This window comes from Amblyomma americanum, chromosome 11, assembly GCF_052857255.1.
Source record: "Amblyomma americanum isolate KBUSLIRL-KWMA chromosome 11, ASM5285725v1, whole genome shotgun sequence".
NCBI lineage: Eukaryota > Metazoa > Arthropoda > Arachnida > Ixodida > Ixodidae > Amblyomma > Amblyomma americanum.
The window spans coordinates 43,009,163-43,034,804 of NC_135507.1; the positions used below are offsets into that span (position 1 = coordinate 43,009,163).

The window sequence follows — 25,642 nt, forward strand, 5'->3', positions numbered from 1 at the left end:
CTCGCGCTGTGCATCGTCCTGATGGCGTAATGAGGTGGCCCCCTGCGGTACGAATTTGTGGGCCATCCCAAGCGGTCGTGACTTTCCTCAGCTGCGCAGCGAATGTTCCATTCATCACCGAGTAATCGGCTCCTGTGTCGACTAGAGCGGTAACTTTCCAGCCGTCGATAGTCACTTCTAAGTCGGATGTCCTGGCTCTCGCATTGCAATTCGGCCTCGGCGTCGGGTCACAACCTCGTCGCGTATGCGAATCGCGGGTGGGGCGTGTCGTCGAAGCTTCTCTGTGTGGCGGCGTCATTTTGAATGCAGTTCGCGTTGTGGTCGGGGTTGTCATTTTGTGCGGCGTCGGTGCAGCGAGTGTAGATTCTTCATGCGGCGTAGCGGGTGCAGTCCTCATGGGGCGTGGTCGGTGGAGGATCTTCGGCGTTTCGCTCGTGAGCAACCTCACCTCCAGAGGTTGCTGCCTTTAGTTTCCCCTACGGGGGCTGGGAGACCTCCCTCGTACCGCGGCTGCGTAGCTGCGGCTTGGCGACGCTAAGCGCGAGGTTGACGGTGATGGTGAGCGCGAAAGGCGGTTCGGCGTGTACTCCTCTCGACGCAGGTACTCATCGATTTCCTGCGGACGTTGGCCGAAGCGTGGTCGTGGGGCGTCAACGGCAAATCCTCGAAGACCGATACGTCGGTACGGGCAGTGACGAAGAATATGGCCGGCCTCACCGCAATGGAAGCACAACGGCCGGTTGTCGGAAGTCCTCCAGGCGACGCATTTCCTGGGGCTTGAGCGTCGCCCACAGGCTGGGCGGCCGCCCGGGCCAGGGAGGCGCAGTTCGGGAACAAGTGGTTCATGTCGGAGAGGACGTGGGGATTGTCGTTGGGGCTGAGGAGTGCGTACTGCAGCGGCGTAGGTCATGGCCTGGGGTTCTGTGGTCGTCGGGGTGCCAAGAGCCTGTTGTACTTCTTCCCGTACCACGTCCATGAGAGTCGCTGCTTGCGGCTGTGAGGAGGATGGCAGTAATCGGCGTAGCTCCTCGCGGATCACCTTCCGCATGTTGTCGCTACTGGTGGTCGTCGAGTCCGGACGCATTGCACAGACAGAGGAAGGGCGGTTGTACTGCCGCGCCCGGATGTCAAGGGTCTTTTCGATTGTGCAGACTTCTTGCATGAATTCGTCGACTGTTTTTGGCGGCTGGCGGACGAGGCTGCCAAAGAGTTGTTCCTTTACGCCGCGCATTAAAAATTGAACATTTTTTTTCCTTGGTCATCTGGGGTCGGCGCGGCGAAAAGAGGCGCTTAATTTCTTCCACGTAACCGCGGATGGGCTCATTCGGAAGCTGGATCCTGGACTCGAGGAGTCGTTCGGCTCTTTCCTCACGGCACTGGTGAATACCTTCAAGAGTTACTTCTTGAATAGCTCCAACGTCGTTAGGGTAGATTCGCGGTTTTCATACCACGTGCGTGCTGAGCCCTCCAGTGCGAAAAAGACGTGCCGGAGTTTCGCCGCATCATCCCAATTGTTGAATGATGCCACGCCTTCATATTGGTCCAACCATTCTTCGGTGTCTTCACCTAGGGATCCATTGAAAGTTGGCGGCGCCCGCGGCTGCTGCAGTATGATCGGGGTCGACATCTTTGGCGAGGTAGTGGTGCTCGTAGCGGCGTCCTTTCGCTGCCTGGTGCGGTCCGGCAAGGTCCTGAACTCAGGCTGCTCTCCCTGGAGTCGTCGGCTGGCTCGGTTAACTGCTGGCTCGTCCTCGAACCCGACCGCTGGAAGGAGTTCCGTTGACGGAAAGGTTACGCTGACATACCCGCCGAGGTGGCTCAGTGATTAGGGCGATCGGCTACTGGAGTTCCCGGGTTCGAACCCGACAGCGGCGGCTGCGTTTCAATGGAGGCATAACGCTAAGGCGCTCGTCTGCTGTGCGATGTCAGTGCACGTGATCCCCAGGTGGTCGAAATTATTCCGGAGCCCTCCACTACGGCCTCTTCTTTCACTCCCTCCTTTACCCAACAACCAATTTTCATTTTCATTGTTTTGCTACCCAGTATGTTGCATGGGTGGGGGGGGGCGGAGTCTGATTTTACAGGCACCCTATATGTTTTGTGCCTTAGATCTGCTCACGGTGTTTCGTCGCGTTTTTTTTCTTTGTCCTTCCTCACCCCAGCCTCCTTCAGCCGCGGCCGTTCTTTGCCTGGATCGTGGACGTAGTCACCTGGAGTGAAGTGTTCTGCAAGCCACCACATTCTTGACCGTTGTCTGGAAGGCCGATGCGTTGGAGCCAGACACGACTCAAGGCAGAATCTCCTGGCAATCTGTGCCGGATCGTGGTTCGACTCAAGTCGCTATGTGCACATCCAATGATGAAACAGCATCGTTGCATTTTCCTCGCACACTGAACGATCGAGACTCGATAGGCTCGACCACCTCAACATGTTAGCGACCGTATCTTTTCATATCTCTGTTTGTTTTTTCAGTGACATTTCCCAGTTAGGGAGCCTCCTTTTCATACATGCATATATATATATATATATATATATATATATATATATATATATATTGTGAGGCCTTTCCACCGTTTTACGGCCAGAGGGCGGGAGTCACTTTTGTTCGAAACCCACGGCGAAACCGCGGACCCTGGAACCGTACGGCACTTCTTGGAAATGCGCGTCCGCGCTTCTCCATGTCTGTTTATGTGTTCTCTGTGTTTGTGTCCTGCTCCTAAGTACCTGTCTTTCAACACAGCTGAGAAAAACCATGACAGTGGCAGTGTAGACAAGACTGACGAGCGAGAAGCAGTGTGCGCGCAGAGCGGTCGAGTGTGCCAGCAAGGGAAGGGCTCTACAGCACGGCACACGCACAGAACACACTGAAGCATACACGAACTGGCACGAGTAAATACCTCGTTTTTTGGGGGGGGGGGGGGGGCTGCGGAAAGCGGGAACGCAACGAGCAGACGTGACGAACCGGCTAAGCCCACCGGCTATGCCCAATGGAATGCCTTTCACAAAGGTTTTGAAGATGACGTCAACTTGAACCAGCGTAGATGATGAGAAAGTTGGCTTCTCGAAGGAAAGAGCGAACGGGCTTCGATCTGAATTTTTACTGCTCTTCGGGGCGCACATGGCTCTAGTATTTTGTACAGGTTACCTTCAATGTCTCATCTATGCGCTGGGCTTGTTTGTCTAAAATGCCCAAACCCCAAATCAGTGGCCCTTTAAGATAGGCCAGCTTGCTAATAGAAAAATGATTTCAAGTGGGCCCAACCAAAACATCGCCTTGAAGAAAGAATGCTCATGGAAAATATTTTATTGCAGTTTAACTGGCTTTTATTATACGTAAAAAAAACGTGCAATTCTACACGTAATGTCGGTGCACATTTAGTCTTGATTAAGGTCTAACTCACTTATACCTGAACACACTGTTCCTACGACCCGGTCGCCACCTTCATCTGGTTCCGATTTTGACGCCCCAGCGCTCACCACAGTCTCAGCCAGTTCATTACACATATCCCTGCAGACAACATGACCGAGGTCAAGTTCTGTGATTCCTGAACATACAGCCTCTGGTAGCCTGTCACCAGCCTCACTTGCCCGCGAGGTCGATGCTCCGGCATTTACAACCGATTCAGACAATCCAGTTTGCTTCTCCACATCGAGGCTGATGTCCAGTTCAGTAAGTACACAGCACGCAGCCTCTGCCATTATGTCGCCAGCTTCGCCAAACCCCACATCCGATGTTCCGTCATTGAGCACAGTCTTGGCCAATTCATTTCGCTTCTTCATGGAGTTGGCCAGTTTGTAGGGAGGGTCTATTGGTGGTTGTACGGGTTGACAGAACTCGTAGCTTTTGCTTTTGTCCAGCTACATGAAAGAAGAAATTGGGTCACAATTTAAAACCAGAAATTTTGATTGCATATGTGCAGCATAAGAGCCTACTTTACACAGCTCATAAACCTTAAGTTTTTTAAGAATGACGAGCAACAGCCATCTTGTACAAGGTTGAAAGATGAAGGTTGTATATAAGGAGAATTTAACATTCACGATTAATGTAATAGACAAAGAGAAAAAGAGTAAAACGAAAGAAATTACTAATTAGCCCACACCCATAAACTACTGTTAACCTTCATTACATGATAACCGGCTATAGAGAAAAATAAACCAAGCATATAAATTCCACAAGGTGGCAGAAGGCTGCCAGTAAAGGGGTGTGACCTACGGTACCTTGATGTCATCTTTGACTAATACACTTTTTCTAAACCTCATTAACATCTTTACCACCGTAACAGGCATGACAATAACAAGTGACCTGTGGTATAGGGGCTAGCAGGTGCTACCAATGAACCAGTCACTGTCTGTAATGCTGTCGACTCTCCAAACAGGGGCACTTTATGATGAACTAAGCTGTGACACAACGGCAAGTTTACTGCTCCAAGAAATGTTGGAACAGAAACGAATCTTTCATAATGTATTGATGGTTTATGGGGGTTTCTAACTTCCCAAAGCGACTCAGGCTATGAGGGACGCTGTAGTGACGGGCTCCAGAAATTTTGACCACCAGGGGTTCTTTAACGTGCACTGACATCGCACAGTACACGGGCCTCTAGAATTTTGCCTCCATCGAAATTCGAATGCCGTGGCCGGGATCGAAACCCGCGCCTTTTGGGTCAGCAGCCAAGCGCCCCAAAAGCTGAGCCACCGTGGCGGCTTCAATGTATTGGTGTAAAAAGTGTCGGTGTGCTGTGTGATGTCTGCACGCATTACAGGAACCCTAGGTGGTCAAAATTAATCCAGAGCCCCCCCCCCTACAGTGTCCATCATAGCCCATACATCGCATTGGGACGTTAATCTCCCAAATTACAATATTTTTTTTTTTTAAACTGCACCCCCTTCCCTTTCCCCAACTGTTGCCGACAAATTAACACCTGCACACAGGTCACCAACAAGCATACACTGGACACAGAGAAACAACAAACAGTCACTCACTTCAAGGGGGTATGTCATATCAGAGTCAAATCCGTCCAGGTCTCCACAGATGACAAAGGGCACTATGGTTCTGTTGGGCTCTTCACTAATGACTTTCACTGGAAACCACAACAGCGCAGAGGACATTAAAAATGGCCGAGCCTGAGTGCAATGAATGCACACCTAACTCTGTAACTCGCTGTTAGGACCGGTGCATTTTAATCTTTCAAAAGGTGGCACCCAGTTCAACGATCTGCTGAGGGGCACTTGGAAAGCCGCTCAGCAAGATTACAAACACACTCTTGCAAGATTGCAAAGGGGAGCTTTAGTTTTTTGCAATCAATTCTGTTTCTTTAACACACTTAACTTTCTGACTTCCAACTTCAAGACGTTTGGGGAAAACAGCAACAACAGGAAATGCACAAACGGTAACATAATTAGCAGATGACATGGCAAACCTAGCAAAGATAACGTCACGAGTGGCAGCTAAAATCTGCCTGACAATAATTGACCCTAACTTACAGCTGTAACTGGACCACAAGAGCACCCTTCAGAAACCACAAGCTTTGTTTGTGACCCACCAACATGGCAGCCACTAGTGTGCACTTGTTCAGGCAGCTCTCTCTCGAACACTCCTAAGTTAACAAAAAACCAATGCCTCGGCCAAAGACATACTCAGGCAGAAACAGTGGTTTGGTGAGAGACATGCTTAGGTCAAAGGTCATCATCAACCACACTGATTACGTCCACTGCACGACAGAGGCCTCTCCGATAGCTTGGCGTTACACCTATCATTTTCCTTTCCACAGCTCGCTCCACTGTCCTCAATTTAAGTTCATTAGACTCCGCATTTCTGCCCCATAGGCGAGTGCCGGCAAGACACAGCTGCTATATATTTTTTACAAGGTCAATGAGGTCAAATGTATGCTTGGGCAAAAGCCATGCTCAAGTCAAAGGTCAAAGGGGAGTGAAGCATGCCCACAGTTGATGATGATTTTTAGTTTAGGTGGTTTAACCTCCCAAAGCACCACAGGCTATGAGGGACACAAAGCTGATGAAAAAAATGTACGTACAGTCCTGCATGGAGCCCGGAAACATGAAAGGCTTGTAGCCCTCAGGTGGGGAGTAGTGACGGCAGACAACAAAGGACTCTGCAAATGCAACGAGCTGATTAGGAACATATATCTAGAATCACTCAATGTAAGTAACATCGAGAATTTCTGTTTGCCAAAAAGTGCCCGATGATGGCACTGCTGCACGAGCTGAAAGCTGCAGACTATGAGCACAGTCCTGCTCCAGATTTATTTCCTTGTACCAAGTGTTACAATATGGTGCCACGTTGCATATAGCCAATTCGAAGGTTTTAGCACTCTCATAAAGTCACAAAATGCAGCATTCATTCCAGGCATCTGCCAAGTTCGCTGCAACAAGAGAACACGGCATGGCTCTATGATCCACTTTAAAATATAAATTGCAGCCAAAAACGCGAGTTGTGGCCTTGTTATCGCCATCATACGATAAGATCTACCAGAATATACCAGTATTCTTATACTCATCTCCGACAGTAGACTGTCCCTATAAGTGATAGCAGAATAAAAGTACACTGCAATACAATTAAGGCTGCAATTAAACAAAGGAGAATAACAAGAAGTTTGCATGAAGCATTAACAAAAACAAAGCAAACAACAATGCAGTGCCGAAACTTTGAAAGGCTGCCTTTTTTATGCTTTGCTATGCGAAGTAAGCTTCTTCAAACTAAAGCATAAGCTTCCCCTCTGTGCCCTAATCTAAAGCATTGGTACACCAAACGAAACAATATGATGCTGCTGGCATACTTTAACACTATTACTATTGCACTGTTTCAAAATCTGGAAGCAATCTCAGTAAGAAACCGAAACAACACAAGGAAAACCTAAATGCCTGTTCATGAACTATGGCTTGGAGGAACTGTTTCCTTTAGTCATATAGAAAAAAAAGGGGCAGTGAGAAAACACTTTTATAAGAAAGTGTTGCTAAAGTTGCAATTAAGACAAAAGTTTGTAATTCAGTAGCCCCCATAGAGCTCCTCTCAATAGCAAGTGGATCTGTAAAGCATGTGCTCTTATTTTATGAGCCATAAATTTACATCACCTCTCACTATAAGTCCACTCGGAGCAAAGACCACACAGAACCATAGAATAAGCAAGAACACCTCTCACAAAGGCCAATGTCATGGAAATGAAGACAGATGCATCAGCAAAACCTACTTTGACATGCAGAATGACAGATTTCATCACTTAGAGGAAGCGTACCTATGCTGGAATTCCGACTGCTTCGGGGCTTTGCAACAGTCACATGCTCGAAGAACAGCTTCAACTGAGCATACAGCAGGGTCACATCCTTGCCTCGAAAAATCTGAACAGAAAGCAGAAAAAAAAAACAGCATTAGGACTGAGCCCTGCACTCCAGTGATGGTACATCATGTGATCTTTCACAGAGCGTGCCAGGTCACCCTGCGTGTAACAGCATTCCTGTTGCTTCCCATAAGCCCTGAATCACCACACCAATGACTGTGACATGCAACATGCATGCTGAGTGCAAACCTCCTCCAAGGAATCGGGATGAAAAATGCAGTGGCACCACAGGGATGTATCCCATGTCCTATTTCACGTTAGTCATCAAGTAAACTAAGTATGAAATACCGATCTAGTTGACAGAACAAACGGCAAAGCATTGAGTGGGACGCTTGCCATGCCAACAAACTGCTCACCTTGGCTATGTAATTGCCGCCATTCTTCAAAACATGAGTGATGATGCTCAGGGCCTGCGGAAAGGCAGAAACATGCTCAAATACAAGCTTCCAAGCACTCCTTCAAAGTGTCATCAATAGATCAATCCATATCGATGCTCAATGCGCGGTGAAAAGACAGGTGACACCTTACCGACAGGAGCAGCTCTGCCTGAATATACTCGTCAATGTCGTGAAGGCCAGTCACTGCAAGACACCAGACGTCAAAGTATACAATGAATCAACAGCTGTGCACTTTTGTACAAGGATTTCTTTACAAAGCAATGTCTGCAATAGGGATGTAAGGCTGGAATACGGACTAGTGAAGACTGATAACATGCTGAAAACATTGTTTTTTCCCTCCCCACTCCTCTTTCTTCCTCTTTTTAACTTTAGATTGGGCTCACGTTATGTCAAGTGATAAGTCAGAAGGAATGCACGGTGTATAAGGCAATGAATGTCGGCACAATAGCTGATTTGCATCCAGCCCAGCTAAAGCAGCGCTTAGCGACAACATTGAAAATAAAAGCCACTATACTGCAGCACAATTTTTGCTGGCAGCGCCGCCAAAGCTGCAGAGCTGAAACACGCGCTCTCTTCTTACGCAGCGGAATATATAGCCCCTGATTGCAGTTAATAGTTTCCTCTTAACCGCCTAAAGGACACATTTTTCAGAAATAACACCAAAATGGTCATTTCGTACACATGCTCCACCTGTTGGCAAACTTTACCGGACAGAGAATGCCAAAAAACGTACGACAAGCGGGGCTCGTCATGAGCCAGAAAGGACAGTTCGCTTGTAACGAGCCTGGCTCATCTAAGTTCCCTAGGGGGTTACAATGAAGCATTATTGGTAACACCACTTATTTAAGGCATACTTCCAATATAACAGCACTTTTTCAACATTAGTAACATCAGAAACGGTTTCTCTGATTATAACGACTTGTTTAGCCACACCCAATCATGAGACGCTTACATAGATGGCACCAGCTGCACTCTAAAAGGAAAGAATACAAAAGGGAATACTCCCCTTTTACTAAAAGGAGGCTAAAAGGGAGTACTCCCCTTTTACTAAAAGGAGGAAAGGGAGTACTCCCCTTTTACTAAAAGGAGGCTAAAAGGGAATACTCCCCTTTTACTAAAAGGAGGCTAAAAGGGAGTACTCCCCTTTTACTAAAAGGAGGCTAAAAGAGAGTACTCCCTTTTTACTCCCATATTGGCGTAATCATGTTCAGAGTGTACACCAGCAACCCAAGAAAACAACCGCACAGCGAGCAACATGCCAGGCAGTGGTCCTGCGGCTCAACTAATGGTGGAGTGGCACAGTTACTGACACTCCACACCTGCAGCTTTCTCCTCATTGCCAAAAAAAGTTGCCCCCCGAGTACAGAAAGGATCCAAGCAGGCACTGACAGCAAGATGCAAATGCCTCAACAACTTTAGCCGATTTTTCATTGTACGTATAGTAATTTTGCCAGGTACACAAAACAGCAAAACAACACCCCATGGCTCACAGCAACCAATTCCAAATTAATTATGCATCTTAATTTATGCATTAAACAATGCACAAAGGTTATGGTTTGTCCTTCATGGGGTTTAATGTCCCAAAGCGACTCGGACTATGGGAGACACTGCAGTGGAGGACTCCGGAAAATTTCAATCACCTGGGGTTCTTTAACGTGCACTGGCATCTCACAGTACACGATCCTGTAGCATTTTGCCTCCAATGAAATGCGACAGACGTGGCCTGAATAACCTGCGACTTTCGAGTCAGCAGCAGAGCACCATAACCATGAGGAAACAAAGCACCTAATCTTCTGTGTATAATAAACAGCAACTAATTTTAGCTGTTTTCCAGAGCTACTAATGTTAACCTCCATCTTCAACTACCTCTGCTGTGCTCTGAACAGGCCTTTCATGCCAAGCCACAAACCAGCTTGGCTCTATATATAACATCAAGTGTGGCTCATTATATTATATAAAACATACAGCAGCCATTAAGCAACACACACTGTGAAACTTGCAACAGTACACGACACAGAGCATTTAGCATGAACTTCCATGATAGCTTGTTAACATTAAGTAGCTGCAGTTATAGTAGCTGTGGGTGAGGTGCCATATAATAGGAATATTATGCCTCATCCTTATTTACACTCAGGTTAAGCACACGTCCAAAGAAAATACAAACGTCACTCTTTTTTTACTGCCAATCCCCTCCCATCATACAAAACTGCATTAAGAGTTGATTTCACTCACCATCCGGAGCGCCGTCACACACTACCAAGTCTGCCTTTTCACCTTCAAAGAGGCTGATGATCTCCTGCGCTGTAGATGCCTGGTCAAAATGTAAGGACAATGACAAGTGAGATGATAAAATAGCTGCACGGGGTCAATGCAGGGTGCACAAGCCAACAAGCAGCATTCGTCGGCATGCATTCACTAGGTAAAGCGTAAAAGAAGATTGGCTGCCGAAGCATGTTCCGCATTGTAATAGCCATGGCTCCTGCTTTGCAAGTAGACATTTTTTGTGCCCTGTCCTCATTATTTATCGAAGCTGCGCATTTCAATGCTTAATTTTTAGCCAAGACGGTCGAGGATGAAGAAAACAGCAATGCGTGCGCGACTAGTTCCCCCTGTGAAAAAAAATCAATGCTGAGACATATGCACTGCTTATTTTACAGCGACAGCTGTTAAGGGTATGTTTCCCAGTTGTGTGGCGTAGGCATTGCTGACGTACCACCACACTACACTGGTTGGTCAGCATGCAGAGGCGTCACATGAATGATATCACAATGCGCCATGCTGACTGCTCCACATGCAGTGACGTCACGCATGACATCACTGCAAAGCACCCCGGCAAGCATTACACTGAGTGGTCTAATCTAAACACTGTGACATCACAAGTGGCAGCACAGTGATGTCACATGCACTCTGCCAAAAAAGGAGGACAAATAACGATGCAAAGACGATATTATATTCCCCACTGCAAACAGCTATCTGGTGTGCTACTGGCGTTACATGCAAGAAGGAATGATGCAAAGCCAAACCATAAACTAGAAATGAAATCCTAGCCTTCGGTGCTGAACCACACAACTGTAGTTGCCAAGACCAAAGTCCCCCCCCCCAGCCTCTTACCTGGGTGATGTCTCCTTGAAGCTGGATGACCCCCGGCAGTGGTGCCATGGCCTGCAGGTCCACAGCCACAATTTTCACGTCTTCTGGATTCTCGGCATTGGCCCTACAATGGGATAAAGCAGCAAAGGAAAAATGTAAAAATAAAAAAAAGACCACACAGTTCCCATTGTAATGACACTGGATGTGATAGCGTGTAACCGCAGATGGTCTGCATGTCACATACAGTGCCCCGACAGTATGGCACAAGTAGGCTCTATGGTGCACGTTGGAGAAGACTGTGATCCACAGATTAACACTTCAGTGCCCAGCGTCGCGAATTCGTAACATGCCAAATACATGCGAAGTGCGCATTTACATGTGTAAACAATTATCCCAAATTTAACAGACAGTACATCGCAGCAGGCGGTTTTTCTTGATGAAAATTAATGGCAGTATTGTGAAGAAGCCATGTAACGCAAAAAAAGGCACACGAATTGGAATGCTAGCCAGTGCCCAGTGACTTGCTTCTCATCTTCTGGAAATCGCTGCCGAAAGGCTAAGTCAAGATTTGCAGCGCAAGATGTTCCACACTCGTGCTGCACTCTTGAACATAGCCTGCATCACTAACAGACACTGGAAATATGTCTGCTAGCAGATACCTCGTTGATATCTGATTTGTAGCAAATTTGGAACAGTGGTCATTTGAGGAATATAATCTCTTACCACTGAAATATGCTGGAACTCGCTCTGCTCTGGAATTTTTGTGTTTATCTACAGACACCCACATACTGAGTACTATGAGCTGTTACAAGGACTGATAGCCACGGATGAATATGTAAGACACCCAGCTGCCTTGGGCGGTTGGTGCATTTACTACTCTCAGAACAAGCAAACAGCATGGGAACAGGGCAGCCAAAAAAAAAGCAACCACCTATTTGAAACATATGTGAAAGCTATCTATAACAAGCAGAGCCAAACAAACAAAACCTTCCCTTAGATCAGTAGGCAAGTACTCTTTCAGTTTGAATTGTTTGACAGACTACAAGAGGCAAGCCTTGAGATTTGCACTGGGGCTCTCCTCTTCATATGAGTGAAAGTTCAGAGCCATGCTTGTGCAATTAAGGCGTGCAAATCATGAAAGCTCAATGTACTATAGTGAGCTGATTAAAAAAAATGCAAGCAACTCATAACAAGAGTGTGTATGGCAGCAAAACCACAGAGCCGTGGAATGTGCTCCATCTAATGCACACTGTATGCCAGCCAAAGTGCTGAGGCGAAGAATGCCGCAAAGCAAGCAACTTACTGCACTGAGACAACTGTCACTGGCTGCATTCTTCTTCAAAACTAGGCAAGGTATAACAAAAAGCACTGATGAACACATTCTGTCTCAATACACATCATACTACTTGTGAGATGGCCACGGCACAAATTCAGCAGCTGTGTACAACTCAAGAATGCAGCGGTGAATGCCCCTAAAGAGAGGCCGTCCAGCCAGTGGCATCGGCCCTTTCTCATGACATTTCGGTTAATACCCTAGCATGAAATCGCCGATGGCTAGCAAAGTACCACTGTTAAATGGGATTAACCCTGATGGCGAGACAATCCCTCAACACCATTGGTAGGGGGCCCCACTTTGAGGAATATTTGCCGTTCCATTTGTGAGTTGCATCCGACTATAGACGTGAGACACAATCCAACTTAGGCTTCATCCAACATAAATGTCTAACAGAGTTTCAAATAGGACTGGTTGGTTATTACCATGGTCTCGCATGTATCGCACATTTGGAAACTTCAGACATAAAATGGAAAACAGCACGGAACGCTGATGCGCATTACTCCAGAATACATTCTTAATAGGCATTCCAAGCGAAAACAAAATTCCAAACACAAACGGCCAAGCCAACATCTGTCATATCGTATTGAAAAGCAGAACAATTTCCATGCATTCTTATCTCGAATAAACCTTTTTCTTTGCGTTTATTTTCCCAAAAATTGCCCGTCTTGCCTGCAAAGCACAACTGACAAGTCACTCCCACATGGTCCTTCTTTTCCTAATTCCATGCAGATGTGGGGCAGCATCAAGGAAGGTACAGGCAAAAAAGAATGTAACTCTTTATTGATGCATAGTACATGCATCAGATAGGCAGGAGAACAGAAAGACTGCGGGAGCGAGACCTTGAGCGAAACTCGCTCAGGAAAGGAGAGTGAAGTTCGCACACAGCAGTCCTGACAAAAAATTTGGAGGGGACACTTAGGCTCCGCCTAAGGGGAATGAGGAAATAGCGTAATGGGTTAATTTCCACATATGCAGAACTGGACATTCTCTCTTTACATTGATAGATCCCTGGGAGTCCTCATACCCCTCCTGGCACAGTGGTGCAGCGGTTAAGTGATGCGCTACTGCCTTCCGATGGCAGGTGCTCCCAGCAGTGGGCCTTGTGTGGGCCAAGTTGCTCTTCCCGAGCTACCAATCACAGATATAACTGCCACCTACCACGGTGACCAGTCTGCTCACTATCCGCTGGGCAGCTTGTGATGACGTCACAAGGTCACGTGACATAGGTGGCCCACCTGCCAGAGCCATGCCCGTGATCTTTCGCTCACGACGACGACGCCGACACTGGATTTTTCTGGTGAACGGGGCCTATAACGCTGTCGCATTAAGACAGCAAGTTTCTCGGTTGCGCATCCGTGTTCTGTGCTGTCTCCTGTTGATGCTTCCAAAAACGAAACAATGCTGTACCATGATAAATATAATAATAATAATTGGTTTTTTGGGGGGAAAGGAAATGGCGCAGTATCTGTCTCATATATCGTTGGACACCTGAACCGCGCCGTAAGGGAAGGGATAAGAGAGGGAGTGAAAGAAAAAAGGAAGAATTAGGCGCCGTAGTGGAGGGCTCCGGAATAATTTCGACCACCTGGGGATCTTTAACGTGCACTGACATCGCACAGCACACGGGCGCTCTAGCGTTTTTCCTCCATAAAAACCCAGCCGCCGCGGTCGGGTTCGAACCCGGGAACTCCGGATCAGTAGTCGAGCGCCCTAACCACTGAACCACCGCGGCGGGTCCATGATAAATATCTGAACGCGTTTCCCGGAGAAGTTTCAGTTTACAAAACTAGAGGTAAGGGTCTATCCTGCCCTCCCACCATACTTACACTACTTACACTTTCCTTGCCCGTGCAAGGCTACAAAAAAAGCACACGTTCACTGGCGCGACGGGGAATTAAGAAACGACACCCAGCCAAAACGTGCCGTTCTAGCAATCGTCCGGAACGGCTTTAGACCAAAAAGGATGGAGAAAGCAGCAGCGCACACAAGACACCCACCGGAGCTTTCTTGAGAGGACTTGGCTCCAGCTTCCGGGCGCCGCGCACAGATCGACCGCTTTTGTGACACCTGCGGTACAAAGGCGCAGCGGCTCACATATCGTCGAAACATGCAGCACGTCTCAAGTAGCCGCCAACTGAAACCCTACAAATATGGCAGGAGCGTTTTGAGTTGGACAGCACGTTTTTTCACTCTCGAGGTCCCCACTATATTCAAACGCTCAGCCGGCACAGCTCTCTCGCCAATAAACACATCCGTCGCGAGTGAGGGTGCGAAAGATTGAACTCACCCGTGAAGATATCGAACTCCTCGTTGATCTGAAGCAGCTTGAAAGCGCTTCGCGCCCGCCAGCCTTCCTCCTTAGCCAAGCGATAGTAAACGTCGCGCTTGTCCTTTGAAGAGCGTCCCATTTTCAAAAATTATGCAGTGCGTTGAGGGAGCCCGTCAAATCGCAGCAACACACATAAACACACATCAACCACTGCACGTGGTCGCCATTTTGACTACCTCCCGCTGACAGCAGGATCAATGATACCAGTTCCTTCTTTACTTCAAGCCATCTTCACCGCGGCGCAGGGGTCGCAGGCTAGAATACATGGTTAGTTTTATTTCGACAGTTAAGCTTCATGACCATTTTAAAGGCAGGTTGGCGTCTCGTTAATTAAATTTGTCATTTCAATGAAGACAAACGCCTCCACTTTCACGACGCCTAGTGTCTCTACTAGACACACAGAATCTTACCCTCCTCCGCCACACACCTTGCTCTCATCTTCCGCGCATGCGCAATGGAGGAGAGTGTCCGCTAGAGCCCCGCTGCGCGCGTGCTATTTACGATTCCGCACGATTCCCGAACAGCGAGCGGGCGCTCCGGCACCCTCGAAGGCAAAGGACTTAAAAATGGATCCCGAAATGTTTCTCGATGTCGCCAACCAGGTGGCAAAGCTCAAGATGTACCCGTACTTCGACGTTGCCCACTGCGTGATCACATGCCTGTACCTGCGCGAGGATTTGGGACCCGGTAAGAACGAAACCTCCGGCCGCCTCGGCTCCAGTGTACCCTTGAGGGTGCTCAAAAGCGAACAAACAAGCACTAAACGAAACGATCAAGGGTCTTGAGAGGGGCTTTTCTAAGCCTCGCTGTAGGAGGCGATGCTGCCAGATTTGTTTTTTTCCTCCTTGCGCCTAGCTCGTGCGATCGGAAAAGCCAAGCGCAGAGCGCTTATTCCACGTAGAGCTAGTTTTTTTTTATTTTTTTTTTATTTCTTGCTCTTTCGCGGGAGCGCCGCTTCCAGATGCTGCGGCTAAGGGTAGCGGAGGCTGCGTGCTTGAAGTAAACTTTCGGAGAGCAGCGCGATCCTTTTTTGGGGCACGCGCTGTGGAGCGTTTTGTTCGCCCCTGCTCTGTTCTGTACACAACAGTGCTTGCGTGATTGGCACCGCTGTAGCGTGGCGCGTTAAAACACGTACCGTTCGCGGCATGCGGGCTTTACGCATGAGAACGCGCGTGATGCGTTGGAGAAAAGCAAAAATAGAAACGAGGAATGCCGCTTTGAAGCTGTAAGCTCACAATGCTTTGATCATGGGCAGCGTGGATGACGCAGTGACCATTTTTTTAACGATTATAGTATTTCTTTCATGCTCAAATTTTTTTTTTCCCCAAATGATCTGTGCTTATGTTATAGCTGTGCCTGCCTGAGAAGAAACACATTCAAATAGCGTAAACACCTGTCAAGTGCTATTAAAGCCAACACTGCTTCGTTCTCCAGTTCAGTCAGGTTTATTCACCGCCTTGTGCAATTAGCAACACCGATGTGGGTCTGCAAAAAATAAAAATATGAAGTGCTTTTGGACAGCTTGACGAACGCAGCACCTGACAAGTTAGCTGCCCTGCAGCTGTTGTTTTTGTGTTCATCATGTTCGCATCGCTCACGTTCCTTTCGTTGAATTCCCATGAAATGTACGTAGCAACTAGAAGAAATTAACCGACCACAGAATGTGCCTGCTATTGCATGAGCCATGAAAGCGTAGCAGATTGAAATTGCATTGTACAGCCAGAAGAATTGCAGTGTCAATTGCAAATAGGTGCAGTTTCCTTGAGGCTGGCAAAGGAACGGGAATTAAATAAATGTTACAGCGTATGGTACAGAATAAGAGAGCAGCAGACAAGTCACACTAGAGGATGGCACGGCGGTAGTACCGTGAGGCTGGTAGGCAATGCAGGAATGTGAAAACAAGCCTGCAGCCTCTTGACATTAGTGTAAATAAATGACACATATTTGGAACAAATAGAGATGCACATGGCTTCACTGCTGGCATTGCGCTTTGAAACATTCGATGAATCATCAGAAGTTTCAAAGTGCGATATCATTGAATGTGCTTTTTTATTTTGCATCCAGATCGCTGTGGAATCAGAGCAGTAAAGTGAACAGTGCTTGAAAACAGGTACACGCAACCTGAAGTCATAATCCAGTAATTTGTACGGGTTTGTTTATTGTTTCTCTGTGTTACCATTGGCTGTGCCATTGTAGGTAATATATTTAATATCGGACTCCAATTAATTTTCAGATGCAGGTTTTATGTAAGTAGGAGTAGTTAGCATCGTGCCAAATAATGAGACCTGCAACTTCCAGATGACATTATAACTGCTGCTGTTCAGAGAACAAAAAGTGTTTCCCTTGCCCTGCCAAAATATTTCACAGCTTGGCAACTAAGGCAAGATTATAAGCTGTCTTGTCACTAAAAAATGTGCATGCACTGATGCTCAGGGAATAAGAGGTCTTGTGGTTCAACAGAAAACCGCACATAAAAAAGGTATGATGACTGCACATGAGCTCATATGTTTTGCAGTTGCCATACTTTTCTTATGTGCTGTTTTCTGTTAGCCTACCTTTCAGCACTGTGATACATCTTATGGTGGTTGGAGCACATAAGTAGGTGAGTTGGCAAATTCTGTGCAGGTTCCCAGTTGTTCTCCAGGAAGCACCCCATGTCATGCTGGATATCGAGCATGTTCTCCATCTTTGCTGGCGGGATCCTGTCGGCGTTCCTGCTGGGCGAGCCCATTCTGGGAGCCCTGAAGAACAACCAGCAGCTGCTGCTTGCCACTGCAGTGTGGTACGCACTGCTGGAGACATGCTGTCACTTTATCGAAGGAATACTCTCCATCAGTCATTCTCTAGTCTATTTAAAACTGTTGAACTGAAATAGAGCCAAAGTACATCATGCAAATCCCGGTAGGATATAAAAGACTCCCCTAAAATTTGGACAGCACACCGAGCTTGGAATGCGAAATGACAAGGGTAACATTAACAGGTAGGAAAATAGCAGTATGGTAAGAACGTTTAGCCCAGGACCCCAATGGCTGACACGATCTGGCATGCCCGCTCAATCAACAATAGCTGGTCGCTCGAGTCGGAGCTGGACAGGGCAGCCTCCCAGGAGGAGAATGAAGGGTGGGAGATGGGTGTTAGGTTTCCTGGTGGGTTTGGGCATTCCGAGACAAAGTAATAGAGTGTTAGGCAACCTAGCTGAGATCAGGAAAACGGATCTGTGCATGGGCAGGGCATGTACTGCGAAGGCAAGATAATTAGCGGTCCCTTAGGGTAGTGTAGTGGATTCCAAGAGAAGGTGGCGAAGGGTCAGGTGGGCAAGTTGTGATGAAGTTGGCGGGAATAAGGTGAGTGAAGCTGACACAGGCGAGGGTTGATTGCAAGGATGTGATAGAGGCCTTTGTCCTGCAGTGGACGCAGTCAGGCTGATGATGACGATAAAATTTTGCTTGGCTTCCTTAAGTGAAAAGTTAGTGTAACTGCTTATTGTAGATGAAAAAACTTATGCCCTTTGTAAAAGAGAAAGTAGCCCGTGCTCGAGCCCGAACTAATTATGGCGGGACACGTTAGCCACATCTGCCTTCTCCCATCATCATCATTTCCCATCGTGACCCTTTTTTTTTTTTCTCCTCTTTCCCTTCCCCAGCGCAGAGTAGCAGGCCAGATATTCATTTTTCTGGCCAACCTTTCTGCCTTTCCCACCAACAAACCCTCTCTCTCTGAGATTGTGGAGGTGTAAAAATATGAACCTCTTATTTGGCAGCAAAAGTGGCTCATAATAACAGCTCCTGTGTGTTGATGCTAGTCAGTTTTCTATCATGGAAGCAAAAGGAGAAAAACAGCAAAAATGTGATGTTTGATGGTGTGGGGATGTGGGTTGGCTTTTGAGTGTTTCTATTCATCCACTAGAATTGTCATTTTACAAACTCCTTGATTAGTAGTAATTATTGATGGTATCAATTCAGAACAGCAGTACTTAGTGGTATTTATAATGTGAACACTAATACTCGCAGTTGAACACTAATTATGTGGCATTTGTTCGCGTTACATGTTTGCAACCCTTTGCGCTTGCTTACCTGGTACACACTTGATGGCATCTGCAATGCAGTGAAAGGCACCACACAGACTATTTTTTTACTTGGCTGTCTGAGGCCTTTTTCAATATTCTTTCAAGACTGCGATTGTTGCTGTGTGTTCAGCAGACTGGCTGAATTGTGAAAACCATAACACGCTGCACTGTCGCACATCCCTGTATTATTTCTCTGTCAACAGGTACGCCATTTTCTACTCACCCTTCGACATTGTCTACAAGATCTGCAAGTTCTTCCCTTGCAAGTTGGTGATAGCGTTAATGAAGGAAGTCACGCGGTGCAAGAAAGTGCATGATGGGGTCATGCATGCTGCCAAGGTGTACCCCAATGGCTACCTCATTATGATCATCATCGGCGTCGTCAAAGGTCTGGTGCCCTTTCCTGATTTTTATAGTGAAAGGTGTCATAGCTTTCGCTGGGAACCTTAAATTTCAGCTGCTACAAAAGTTTTGACTCAGCCAACCTAAATTTAGTGTGTCTAAAAGAATGTGTGCATCTGCATTCATGGGTTTTCCTGGTGCGAGGATTCTGGTATGTTAAGGGTGGAACATTTTATTTGACATGAAAAATGTTGAAAGGGCGTAGCTCTCCCATGCCTACTCCTACAGAAACATGTCGTGTCATGTCATCTCCTGATGTCCGCTAAGCATGATGTCAGATGTTGATGGATGCATTTAAAAAAACACTGTCAAAAGCTTTTGTTGCTAAAGTTTTTGGCATAAAGTTCAAATAATCTAACTTCCCTCATAAGGTGCAAGTTACTGCTTTATCATTTTTTTTTGCATTAGAAAGTACAATTTTCTTCCTGTTGTTATTGCAGGTAACGGGTCATCGTTTCTCAAAGTGTTTGAACGGCTACTCCGAGGCTTCTGGACTCCAGGAGCCATGGAGATCATGCAGCCAAGCTTGTGAGTAGACACCTATTTTATGCTGCAGGCTAACCCTATGTGGATGCTCATGAGGGTTACGTATTGTAATTCATTGGTATCTGTGGTAGTAGTGGCGGTGCTAGTGTAAAGGCAGGATTAGGCTTAAAATGTTAGCCTGTCAGCAATTGCTCCACTTTGAGTCACTGAGCTGAACGATTATGTCTCTACCTCTGTTCCATAAGGCCAGCATCCAATATCGTGACACTGATTGCCACTCAGTTCAGAGACCCTAAGGGCACACAATATGAGACGTCATCCAGTGGAGCTTTCAGTCTCGTCATATTGCCCAGGAGTGCCTCACGCCCATGCACTGAAACATAGATACATGGCTGCAATTGCATTATGAATCTTGGTTTGTCATGTCAGAAAAATTCTGAGCTGCGACTAATGACTCTTTTGGTCCTGTCTTGCAGTCCCACCAAGGCATGCCTGGTGGCCTCCATCATCTTTGTGCTGGACAAGAAGACAGAGTTCATCTCGGCACCTCACGCACTCGTCTACCTGGGCATCGTGGTGTTCATGCTGTATTTCAAGCTGTCGGCCATGCTGCTGGGCATCCACGACCCATTCCTTCCTTTCGAGAACCTCTTCTGCGCAGTCTTCCTGGGCGGTGTGTGGGACGCGCTGGGCCGCGCGCTCACCTCCAGCCGTGGCGGCGAGGGCAAGGGGGACACCGCCAAGAACGGAAAGTCTGAGGCCACCAAGAAGAAAGACTGATGATGCCTCCCTCTCACCGTCTTCCCCAGGGCCTTCTTCCCCAGCGCATTGTGTTCAGTGTGGGACGTCATCACCGCTTCCTCCCTCTTCTGGTTTTCTTGCGTGGGACGTGCCGGCGCCAAAATAAGGTGAGTGACGGAGGGAGAGAATGAGGTGTTCATTGTGGGGAAAGTCCCAAAGAGGCAAAGAAGGATAATATAAAAATACTCAAAATAAGGAAGACACAGTGAGCTATGGAAGCGAAAATGATATGCGTAACGATAAGAGATTGAAAGGCAGTAGAGTGAATGAAGGAACAGGTGCTAATAGTGGTTTATTAATAAAATAAGAAAATTGAAGGAAAAGAAGTTGCCGGCTGCAGTAGTTGCTATCTGCTACTGTCGAGCAAAGTCCAGTTGGTGGTATTCCAGCTGAAATTAAATGAAGAAAAATGTGGTTGACCAACACCTGTAATACTGAGGACAGGTGTCCAGTGTTCACTTAGGGTAACGAAGTGGATTCCAAGGGAAAGAAAACATGGGCGGGAGAGTAAGGTGTGCGGATGATATCACGGAATTTTTTTTGAAAAGGTGGCCACGGGTGGCGTAGAAAAGGGATAAATGAAGACCAATAGCGTCATCTTTATCCCAGAGGGGCATAAAGGTGACAGTATTGTGGTTTGAAACCCACTGCAGGAAGCCGCCAGTAAAAATGGGTACAAACTCCCCCCGGCCTGGTGCCTGGCTTTCTTCAAGCCCAGTTTCAAACGATCTTGCATGCGCACTGTCTAGCACAACAGCATCTCTTCCTCAGTGAGGTCTAGCAGCCCTTCCACACCTGCAGAGAAGGTGGCACCACGGTGTCGCTGCGACGATGCCTCACCTCTCATGAGACTCGCACACCTCTCCGGCACTTCTGAGACAGAACGCGCAACTCTCGGCAAACCTTGATCTGCTGGCACGCAGCGACATGAGTCGTAAAAAAATTTAATTTAATAAATATAATTTCAGCCGGAATACTGCCAATTAGACATTGTTCAGTAGTAGATAGCGATTGCCGCGGCTGGCAACACCTTGCAGAGGAATTGGGAATGAAAAGAATTACTACCCTCTCCGCCTCAGGTACTGCCTATAGTATCAGTTCTTCGTTCCTTTCCAGGTTGCGTGTGTGTGCGAGTGGACCTTCTGTTGTACTACGGGCAAGTTCTCTCTGCTGCCAAACATCGAAGGACTCCTGGAAAGGAAGGAAGAGGAAGCAGGGAAAGGATGGACATCAGGCTGAAGTCGCAAGAGTGGTTGCCTTATTTTGTGCTTACCGTCGGGTTCTTCATTCAGCCACCTTTGTTATTTGTGACCCCTGATCCATCTCTACAAGTGCACAGGCATATTTTTCTTCTTTTGTTTTCACACCAATTTCTTACGTTGTTTTCTACGCAGCTCCTGCTATCTTTATACAAGTCTTCCCTGGCAAAGTCAGTGGCAGGCATTTCTTTTGTGGCATGTCTTGCGGGGAGGCCGAGGGTGGTTTGTTTGTTAGGACAAAGATTATTTTAAACATCTCTTCCTGTTTTCTTTTTTTTTACTCTCGTGACTCGGAGTGTGATTGCTCCCAGGCTAGTCTAATAAAAAGTTCCATACCACACATCATACTTAAGCAGACTTGCTCAAAGTGATCTTTTCTTCAGTAGCAAAAAACTTTTCTTTCCATATGCCTAGTTTTCTGCCTGCATCTCTTGCACATTTTCAAAGTACTTTATGCGTATAAATGTGCACATAAAGGAAAAGAAGTGTCTTGTGGGCCTTTGAGACCTTAAAAAGTTTCACCTTACTACAATGTCATATTTGTTCCAACTCTTCATATAGTTCTAGTGGCTGTACAAACTGGCTAAAATTATTAGCATAAAAAACTCTGGGTACTATGAAAGGTCCTTAGCGCATCTTAGTACATTTTAACTATACAGGTGAGCCGAGCCTGCTTTTATCAGTGGAACAAATTGTATTTTTACAGTTTTCTATGTCTGCCTGTCTCGAGCGGTGCTATTTTGGCAGCCTCTGGAAACGTCCTTGCTCATGTGTGTTATTGTCTGGTGGGATCGTGTGTGTGTGGAGGGCATGTCTGGAGGTTACCAGACACGCAGCTGCAAAGTGCCAAGTGCTGTCGTTTTAGCTAGCCACCATGACTGAGGAAAAGACACATTAATACAGCAGCAGAGACTGCCTGTGTTCGTTGGGTCACTTCATTCTGGTTCACAGATTGAAAGAAGCCTGCAGCATCTTTTGGGAGATGGGATTAGTCCCCTAAAACTGCAGTTTTAGATGTAGCTTCAGGTCTCAAAGCGTGAAGCCGAGTCTGGATATGGCTGTAATAAACTTAGTTGTGCTTTCAGATATGTGACAAGCACATATATAATCGGTAAATCGACGTGTTTTCTTTAGTTAACACACTACAGAGATGGAAGCTTCTGCTTGCTAACACCAGGTAGCAGCTCTCAGCCTGGGGTCATTATCGTTTCGAAGCATTCGCAAGCTCGGCTCTTCCATTTTTAAGTCCTTTGAAATGCCGGCGCCGAAACAGAACAAGAGAGCAGAGCTGTGCGAAAGCCTGGGCTGAGGATTGCACGCTTAATTGCTTGGGAGTCATTGTTATCGTCGTAGCGGTTAGCAAGTTCTTTTTCATATGTCACGTGTCTTCCTTTTGTGATGCTACAAAATAATTTCTCAAGTATCGTCTGGCTCTTTCACCATGAGCACAGAACTTAGGCTTCGTGGGAAAAAATGGCGATCAGCGCATCTTCAAATTAATACATGTATACAGTGAGGCGTGCGCCCTAGTGTACAATAAATATTGATAACACTTCAAATGAATACAATTATGAAGACAATGACAGCACAAGTGGCCAGGGAATCTTACTGAAAGCAGAGGTGTCATGACACAAATCAAATTTTGTCATTTAAGTATTTGTCTTCTCTAGTGCAGATTGCACCTTTCGATTTCCGTGTGCATGAGTTGACCACAGTGTATGCACAGAGTGACTTCTAGTACAAGTTTGTGCTTGTCAGGTGCAGATGTAAGGTACATTTGACCTGCACATGTGGCCTACTGCTTGTGTGCCTCAGATTGTTAGTCAGGTGAAGTATTTGTGTTTCAACATGGTACAGCGCATGGTTTTGCCGAGGAAGCTTGCGGGGACCTTAACACCAGTCTCTAGTAATATCTTTTGATCACAAGTTCCTTGTGCTGGGACTGACGTACATCTGTTGTGAAATAGTGCCAACATTGAACAAACAACACTGTAGACCTTCAGAACAGTGTTTACTGTATTGAGATTAAGAATGGGAACCCTCAAAGTGTGCAATGTTTTGCACCTGGGAGTTGTTTTGCAAGGTGCGCGCTTGTGCCTGAAGCCTCTTTTGGACTTTGATGGTGTATTGGCGGTGCTCTGGTGGTCAGACAATGCACATGTAATGTGTATTGCACTGGTTGAACGTAAAACATGCAATACCTTTCTTTGTACATATAATGCTAGCAGGCCAAGTAGGATGTACAACCCAGTTGAGAGAGTGGCCTAAACAGATTATTTGCATATACATTAGGAATCTATGGATGTTATTATACTGGTGAAGCTGCCTATAGTGTTTTTTGAAAAAGGAAAGCTCATGGGCTTGGGTGATGATAGAATATAATGGTATTTTGTAGTATAACAGATTGTGGCTCAATAGATGGTACTTTACTGAGTCGACAGAGCCTCTTACCTGAGGTTGCCCTTGACGAGCTGTCAGAATAGAGCAAAATGGTTTGCTTGACTCGCAAGCTCAGCTGTGGCGGGTGCGTCGTCGGCAGATCAACATGCGACAGAAGTAGCGCATTCATTTCCGCAGTTGTCTGCTCTCGCACCGAAATGGACCGAGCAAAACAAAAGGCAGTGTATCAGCTGCTCCTGTGACAAGCCTAGCATTGCTAGTCATTTTCCCTTTAATCTTTCCCCCGTTGTTATCCTGAAGAACCCAAAACAAGGGACTGTTTTGTTTGCCAATCACTTTTCATGACTGTAGATTTGATGAAGCCAATAAAACGAAAACCGTTCACCTTCCTACCACAAGGCTTGTCATTTTCTGGAGCCATGTTCTTTTTTTTCTTCATTTAATGAAAAAATGTTTAAGGTGTTCACCTGCTAGCGCTAACAGTGGCGAAGCTAACATAGAATAATTTATAGGCGGGTGCACTTGCTAATGCAAATAGTCCGGTAACCAATAATTGGTTAATCACTTCCAAAGTAGTAGTTACTTGGCACATGAAAAGACTGAGACATAATGCAATAATTATTTGACCCGTGTCATATCTTGAATTTACTGTCTTACATTGGCAACCATTAATTTTGAGTGTTTTCCAAAAATCCAATTAGTACTTGTGCCGACATTTGTCCTATGTGCAGCCTCCATGCCAATTCTAGTAGCAGTAACCACTAGTTTTGGAAGCGGTTACCGACTACTACTCATGTTTGTCCTGTCTTTTACGTCTCTCCTTGCGGTAATAAGAACTTTGAATCGTACGCTTGCTGGCATTGCGTAGCCGTCGAGTGCAACAACATTATAGAGCAAAGAATACAACATTTCGTACGAGCCTTTCAGAAGAACTAACAGCTGCCTCCAAAGACAGGAAAAAATTGTGGGTTTGATTCGGTTCCAGTTTCGGAAAAAAATAGGGGTTCAGTTCTGGTTTTCAGTTCGGTTTCAGTTAAAAACTGTAATAAGAACACGCTTGTCTCAAATGCAGCCCCTTCTGCTCAGCCAAAGGCACACCTTAGAGTTACTTTCAGGACAACACATGGACTCTGCACATGCAGTTTGAATTTATTTTGTGTGTTTCACTCGGTGCTAGAGGCCACTGGAAACATGGCATTTGCCAACTTCTTTTACTGCAGTGAGCCACTGCATGCTTGTCGTGGCATTTGCCAAATTCTTTTACTGTAGTGAACCACTGCATGCTTCTCAACGTAGTTGTGACAGAAAAGCAATTGCGGAAACAAACCTTGTTACACCACATGGCAGACTAGGTATATAGTATCGACGTTAATGCGACTTTGAGAGGTTATGTTGCAGCAAGACGAACGACACCTTTTAACTTTTCAATGCTCGTGTTTCCGTTACATCACATATGCGCCACAATAATCACTTCTCTAGAGTAGGACTATGTCAGTTGTCGGTGGCAGCAGGACATCCGTGATCCAGTCCAAACATAGAAGTATTGCAGGTACTTTTTGTAGAACATACACTTCCCCAAAGAATTCATAACAACTTGAACGGTGCATTTATTATGGAAGAAAATGACAAAATTTTGATATTTCGATAGCGGGTTATTCTATTATGTCAGTAAAAGCAGTACATAGTGAAACCTCAAAAATTCGAAATTCTGGACAATCCGTAC

The 25,642-nt window shown here is 46.4% G+C and overlaps 2 protein-coding genes across 2 annotated transcripts; one reads left to right on the forward strand and one right to left on the reverse strand.

Moving 5' to 3' along the window:
• Positions 1-3,301: 3,301 nt before the first annotated feature.
• Positions 3,302-14,689, reverse strand: LOC144110641 (tRNA (cytidine(32)/guanosine(34)-2'-O)-methyltransferase-like). The gene is made up of 10 exons (XM_077643683.1): positions 14,464-14,689; positions 14,174-14,243; positions 10,862-10,964; positions 9,983-10,061; positions 7,881-7,933; positions 7,709-7,762; positions 7,251-7,353; positions 6,033-6,110; positions 4,981-5,078; positions 3,302-3,858 (listed from the first exon to the last, which is right to left on the reverse strand). Exons 1-10 carry the CDS (start codon positions 14,582-14,584, stop codon positions 3,376-3,378), a joined length of 1,242 nt encoding a protein of 413 aa, XP_077499809.1. The 5' UTR covers positions 14,585-14,689; the 3' UTR covers positions 3,302-3,375.
• A 277-nt stretch (positions 14,690-14,966) lies between these two features.
• Positions 14,967-24,311, forward strand: LOC144110642 (trimeric intracellular cation channel type 1B.1). Its single transcript, XM_077643684.1, has 6 exons — positions 14,967-15,192; positions 17,131-17,287; positions 18,775-18,959; positions 19,414-19,501; positions 19,936-20,367; positions 21,377-24,311. Exons 1-5 carry the CDS (start codon positions 15,072-15,074, stop codon positions 20,237-20,239), a joined length of 855 nt encoding a protein of 284 aa, XP_077499810.1. The 5' UTR covers positions 14,967-15,071; the 3' UTR covers positions 20,240-20,367; positions 21,377-24,311.
• The last annotated feature ends 1,331 nt before the right edge of the window (positions 24,312-25,642 follow it).